The 6,921-nt window shown below is 39.1% G+C and overlaps 1 protein-coding gene across 1 annotated transcript in view; it reads left to right on the top strand.

Moving 5' to 3' along the window:
- The window catches only part of ATAD5 (ATPase family, AAA domain containing 5), a gene marked incomplete at its 5' end in the record, with an annotated part of 16,133 nt that extends 11,723 nt beyond the window's left edge, over positions 1–4,410 (top strand). The window contains 5 exons of the mRNA XM_010138978.1: positions 394–574; positions 1,308–1,495; positions 1,789–2,621; positions 3,760–3,924; positions 4,100–4,410. Of these exons, the coding sequence (XP_010137280.1) occupies positions 394–574; positions 1,308–1,495; positions 1,789–2,621; positions 3,760–3,924; positions 4,100–4,178 (1,446 nt within the window). The remainder of the gene's footprint in view (positions 1–393; positions 575–1,307; positions 1,496–1,788; positions 2,622–3,759; positions 3,925–4,099) is intronic.
- Positions 4,411–6,921: the final 2,511 nt, after the last annotated feature.

Genomic DNA, 6,921 nt, shown 5'->3' with positions numbered 1-6,921 from the left:
CAGGAACTAACTTGAGAAGAGGAACTTGTTTAAGGTGAAATTGAGAATCTTTTGGGCTACCAGAGAATTGCAGAGTTGAAAGAAAGAAAAAACTTTAAAGTGAATATAGCTCACTGAAACCTGTATGTGGTTTCAGAAACATAAGCCAAATGTGTTTTGTTTGTTTTTAATGAGTTGGTTTTCTAAACTGAACTTAATCCTCTGGTGTGGACTGTTTAGATCTGGTACAGTATTCTGCTTTTCCATAGAGTTTTTAATGGAACTGTAATTAATCTTCTGTATTAAAAGGAATATGTATTGCAAACACAAATAAAATAATTTACTTCTGTGTGGCTTATTGCAGTCTGGTTGGAAGGAGTTGTTTTCAGTGGTCTGTGTCTCGCTTTTGTTTAGATAAATGCTGCTAGTTACCTCCAAGTGTTGTGTCTGGCCGAGAACCTACGAACAGATGTAAAAGACTTAGCTGCTCTGCTAAGCACAAACAACTGCGATATCAGACAAAGTGTTCTCTACTTACAATTTTGGGTTAGAAGTGGAGGTGGATGCTTGAAAGACAAACGTTTGGCATGTCACGGTAGGTTAATTTAATTTTCTTAACATGAATTTGATTAAATAAAACCATTCTTAGACATGTAGAAATAGATGGTAACTTTCTGTATGACATTTGGGGTGGGTTTTCTTAGCTACTTCAATGCCTTGTATATAAGCATGAAGAGCTAAAAATTTGTTGGGTTTTTTTTGCACCTGTTTATTACCCATCATTATGGTACTTAATGTCTTCCTTTTCCCTTCTGAGTAGCCAAATTGGGCAGAGCAGGGAGCCAGTAGTAGTTTCCCGTCAGCTCAGAGTTTGCGGAGTTTTCCTTATCTGTTTAGCTGAGTCATAGGTAATTCACCTAGAAGAAGCAGAACTGAAAAAGGAGAAAAATTGGACAGCTAGCAAGAGGCAGCAAGGGTAAGAGCTTGGTCCCAAAGGATACAGGAAGAGCATTCCCAGAAGGTGCGGCTGTGTGAGCTGGCCTGCGAGTGAGTGACAGAGACTAGTGGGGCATAGAAGGAAGAGGAGGCTATTTCCAGTGGTTACTCAAAAAGAAGGAAGAGCAGGCAGATTGGTAACACCTAAAGAAATGAAATGGGCGTGATGAATGGGGAGGGGATGACTAATTTCAGTTCTGTATTCATTCAGAACTGCAGCAAGAGGCAACAGTTACGGTATCCTTTATAAAAGGAATTGAGGCGAAGAGGGGAAAAATCAATTTCACGATGCAATTGTTTCTTTTCAAGTAAAGCAAGTTATTTTTGTGCAGGAGGAGATGAGGCAAACAAAGCAGTTCACGTAATTCGTTCTGAAAAGACTACTGATGCCAAGATCGGGTTTTCTCCAGCTGATGCACATCTTCAGGAGTTTCCAAAATGTGACACAGGTTGTGTAGAGACATTGCTTGGCCTTAAGAACATCCTGTTGCCTTCAGAAGATTTGTTTACATTTCTTAAGGTATTTTTGTCATTGACTAGCTACTACTTTGAATGATTGCCAGATAATTGAGTGTAATCATCACTACGAATAACATCTTCTAAGAAGCAAATCTCTTTGAAAAGGTTTGTTACAGAAATTAAGGGATTCCATCCTTACTAAGCAAAATCTGAACTGAACCGTACCCCTGCAAGCAAAACGGTCCCTCGCCTCAAACACAAAGCCAGGAGTGTGAGATTTTATGTAATAACATCTTTATTTAAAATGTGTATTTTAATGTACTAATAAATTTTTCATGATTTATTGTTTTACAGCACAAAATCACAACTACAGAGAAATGGAATAAATTGATGCAGCTTCTCACAGAATTCCAGATGAAGAAAGTGGATTTTCTATATAGTAATCTTGAACAACTTCTTCCCTTACCAGTGCAAGTTCTCTCAAACCAGTCTGAAGCCTCTAACAATACACTTGAAAGGACTACCACAGTTTCTTCGAAAACCAGATCTACTAACAGTCATTGCTCTGGAAAAAGTAGCTCTGGCAAAAAGTCTAAAAAGACAAAGAGCCAGAAGAGGCTTGATCTGTTGGATGATAGTGACTTATTTGATACTGGACTGAACTATTCAGCTGAGTTCATAACTTTGCCATCGGATAGTCCTACATCCTGTGCTGACGTGAATAAAGAGGAGTCAAAACTGTTGATGAATAAAGAAGAAAAAGAAAATAAAACTGAAACTTCAGCAAATAAGAAGAGGTCTGCTCTTGTTTTTCAGTGTCTGAAGTCACTGACAGAGTTTGTGGAGAACATGTCATTCATGGATTGCTGTGTAAACACTAACACCCAGGAACTGCTGGAGCTCTCTAAAGATGAAGGATTTAGTTGGACAAATGGCAAAGTCAAAAATGGTCTTTGTGATGAATTCAGTATAGAAGATACTGATTGGTGGAGTTTCCAGAGCTGCAGTGAAATAAAGGCAGCTATTGAAGCGCTCAGTTTTAACAAATGTTCCGTTAATATTTCACGAAATTTGGAATCCTCTTTGAGTACCAGTAAAACACCTGGAAGTGATCAACTGGAGGGACTGACTTTGCCTATTTCAAACACAAGAAATTATGTGTCCTTCAGTCAGGCAGCTGATTCCAGGTAAGACTTTGCTAATGCTTTTGAAATCTGATGTAGTTATTTGTCAAGAAAAGCATTTCACAGGATGTAGGACTGTTCCAGGTACTCTGTATTCACGTTCATTCCAACATGCATGTTGTCAGTAGGTCTTAAAAGGCTGGAACACAGTGTTCACTTTGCTTGTATAAACTTAAAATATCTGCTTGGCAATCTCTGCAAAAAGTGACTTTTTGTTTGAATAGCCTGATGATTGTTCAGGAATGGTAGCCTTAATCTAGTCTAGTTACTTCAAAAACAAACAGACACCATCGCTACCCCCAAAAGAAAAACAAAAACTTGGAGTGGCTTTTTTCAAGACAGACTGAAACTAGATTCCACAAGTACTGGACATGCAAATTTTTATCCAGTGCCTGGCCACATCGAGCCTGTAATAAACACATAGGAGCTGCTTGATGAAAACCTACCAAAATTCAGAGCAAAGGTACTGCAATTTTTTGGTGGTAACTTATGCTGAGAAGAAAGACCTTTAATATCCTTTGAAAGATACAGGATACATTGCGGCTAGCAGCTGTGGGTATGGAAGATTGTTAACACAGACAAATCGTCATACCTGAAATGGGCTTGAAAGGTGAATAAAACTTACTTACTGTCTGAATAGGAAAATCGACTCTGATTTCTGTAACTGAAATTACTTCAGTTTGCAGAGGAGCAGTGTTGAAATGGATGTAACCACCCAAGCGGTGACCGGCTTTGGCCGATATATTGTGAGCTACACAGTGGATCTGATACTGACAGTCTGGCAGATACAATCACAGCGCACTTTTAAAGACCACAGATGCTTTCAGTTACATAGGCTGATGGATGTGCTACACCTTGTGTATGCAGACTGTGAAAACCTCCCCAGAGCAGACTCCTTAGCTGAGCTAAGAGCGTTGGCCAAACCGAGCCCTATCCCTCACTTTTCTGTCTGAGCACAGCTTTGTGCTGCTGCGTAAGCTCCACGCCATCAGAAGCTGCAGAGGTCTAGTCCATTAGGAGGCAGATTTGGACATCACTATGTTTAACGGAGTTCTAAACCAGTGGATTTGATATTAAAGGAACAAAATAGGGACTGTGTGTTCTTGAAAAAGAAACAAACGAGCTTCATTCCCCATTTCAGCATTCATGACAAAGCACAGAAGAGACTGGCAGTCATCAGAACTGTGTTTTCCAGAAGTCCTTTAAACCTGGGTAATAAGCAAGCCAGTGTACTTGAATACCTCCCCACTCTTCGCTGTATCTGCAGGTCTGAGAGGCTTAAAGAGCAAGGAAAGACTAAAAGAAGGTAAGTTTTGTTTTTCCTAAATCTTGTTACATTGCAGTAGTTAAAAGTTTTAATAAAATATTTTGTTAAATAATTCTAAACAAGAAAAGTCAACATTTGCCTCTCTAAATAATAAAAGTGTTGCCTTGTATTTGGAAATAACTTCGTCCCCTTACAGTTACTTTTGGTTTTTTAGGTTCTTGCATTATCTTGAAGGGATTCATCTCGAAATACCCAGACAAATGATAAATGGTCTCTCTTTGGACTTCCCTTAAAACTGCTAACACAAGAGCTACCTTGTGCCTAATGGTGGGATTCTCACCATAGTTTGATTTTTTTTTTTACCACATTATTTTATTGTATATTCAGAGCCATTTGTATATTAAATTTTATAAGTATTTAAAATAATGTATATATCTATTGTCATGTTATTGCTTTCCACAACCGAAATGTGGGTTGGTTTGGTGCTTGTCCAATAAGTGCATTTATAATACTAAATGCACAAACGGATCAACGGGGCCTGCTTCATGCTGTCTGTCTCTGTAATCTGTCTGTCACATAGCAAGTCCTTTGGTAACAACCATCGCAACTTCCACAGCAAAGTCGCTTTTTTCTGAGGAGGCTGTTTTATTAAAATAAGCTTGTTTCTATCTGAATTTACAGCGAAATGTTAAATAATCCAGGGTGGGAGGGGGCAGGGAGAGAATGCAACTGGTCTTCTGAAGTGTCAACAACTCTTCACTAACTGGGTGACAGAGCCTCTGGGAAGCCTGTGCCCCCCTGTACAGGTGTCTGTGTATATTCATTTCAGTATTCACAGCTATCAGCTCTGCATGTTAATCTCCTAAAAAGGTAGAGAAATTATTACCGTAGCTCAAGATGGTCTCAGAAATTAGTCAAGGTTTTGTAAATAACGATTACTCCTGCGTTACTTTGGTTTTGGTAATATTTAACTACTTTTAGGCTTGTATATTGCATTTTATTTTTATACTTCATTTTGTATTTGACAAGACTTTGGCTTGATTATTTGTGATTGAATCTGGTTTTATGCGACAATAAATTTGTTAGACTTTGCTACAATTATGAATATTTCCATTGTATGAAAACTAACTCCTAACACTTGATGTTTTCAGTCCATAAAGATGATGTTTAAGGTTTTTGGAACTATTTCAATCATATAGTTTTCCACCTTTATATTGCAGTTGGACTGTTCCTCAAACCAAGTCAGATTGGTGCTACGCACTGGTACTCCACTTACCTCAATGTCTCTGTAATAATAAGGAAAGCTGGGGTTTATGACATTCTGTTCTCATTTTTCATGTCTTAAAGGTGTTCAGGAATGAGAAGTATTTATGAAAACAGTAAATTATTTTAGGCTTCTGCATTGTACTATTTCCGAAGCCCAGAATTATTACATAAGAATGAAATAAAGTGGTGCCTGATAAAGTCTTAAAGGGCTGTATTGTTATATCAATGGTCTAAGCGGATCCTGTACGTTTTTGTAAAAATAAATATTTTAAAAATTTTCTTAAGTTCCCTCCTTTATAAAGGCAATCTCAGTTGAAGCAGATTACAGTGGGGACCTACATAAATCAAAAACAGGCCCTATAAAGTTTAGGAAATGCATGGGTAATTTAAAAGACAAAGTAGAACACAACGGGACACAACTTACCTCTTTTTGAAGTCAACTCTCTGGGTCTAATAACCCGCCTTAAGAATTATTTTTATAGAATCTCTGGGCTATGGTGTCCAAAGGGTAAGGTGGCATCTGAGTATTTAGCTTCTTGCTGAGAGACTTGTGTGCAATTACCGCATAAACACAACTCAAGCTAGTTTGAATGCAAGATTATCTACTTGTGATGATCTATTTGAACTCTGATAATCTGGCAGCTCTGCATTTTTATGCATCAAGTATGAGCATCTTTTATCTGCTAGGAAAAAAAGCACATTTCCATGAGGGATGGGCTGGTTTTGAGGAAGAGATGTGGCCTGGTTTTGATTAACTCAGCTTCTAAGCAAATGCTTCACAAGATCCATTCCGGTACTGTGGGACTCAGAATGGTTTCCTGCGGTAGTGTGGGTCCTGCTTTCTGGTGCCCATCGGGTGGGGTGTGTGTCTTACCTAGCAGGGCACACACACATCGCCTCCACGAGGGAAAAACAAAGAAGTGTAATGCAGGAAAAAACAAGCTTCTCTTTGGAGCAGCAAGCACACTTTTTTCCAAAACATAAACATTGGCTTCAGGCATCGTGGGAATGACTGAAGATACCTGGAAGGGAGAAGGACTAAACCCATGCTGCAAGTTCAGTAAAACCAGAAGTTAAAAGCCCCTGGAGTTTCACAATGAGTCCTCACCCCCTGTTATTACTAAGTGTACAGTAACTTCACAACAAAAAAACAAACTTGTCCTCGTTGAAATCTCCGTCAAGCTTTTCTTTCTTCTTGCTGTCATCATTACTGGTTTCCAGAACATAAGTGAAGGTGATGTTATTCTGCAATCCCATGAGTAATACAGAAAAAAGCAGTTAACCCTTGGGCATGTTCTTGCAGCATGTGCAGTGTTAATGCTACGGCAGAGCTCAGGAAGGAGCCTTTTGAGCAAAACTATCTCGGTCTGTTAAAGCCCTGAAACCAGGCAAGCTGTATCTCAACGGCCGACGGCGCGGCAGGATGTGTCCCTTGCAGGCTCCAGAAAGCCACCGAAGCTCAGTCCTCAGAGTCCAACACTGGCAAAAATTACGGGGCCACTGACCAAAGCTGGGTGCGTTTGGTGGTGAATTTGTTGTCTGGAATATAAGTGACTGTTCTGCAAGTGTCATACAGCTTCTCTTTATTTTACAGGATTTGTTAGGACACCACAAAAATTAAGCTAGCAAAAGAGCTTCAGTGTATGGCGTGCAAGAAAATTGCCTCCAGGGAAAATTAAATCCATGTTTACATTCTAGTTTACTACAGTTGTTAAAGGGTAAGTGCTGAGAAGAGAGATTTTATGTAGGCAGTTGAACAACTCAACTTTT

This window comes from Buceros rhinoceros, unplaced genomic scaffold (genome assembly GCF_000710305.1).
Source record: "Buceros rhinoceros silvestris isolate BGI_N320 unplaced genomic scaffold, ASM71030v1 scaffold35260, whole genome shotgun sequence".
Classification (NCBI taxonomy): domain Eukaryota; kingdom Metazoa; phylum Chordata; class Aves; order Bucerotiformes; family Bucerotidae; genus Buceros; species Buceros rhinoceros.
The sequence above is the reverse complement of the archived record's forward strand: the minus strand, read 5'-3'. Positions and strand labels throughout refer to the sequence as shown.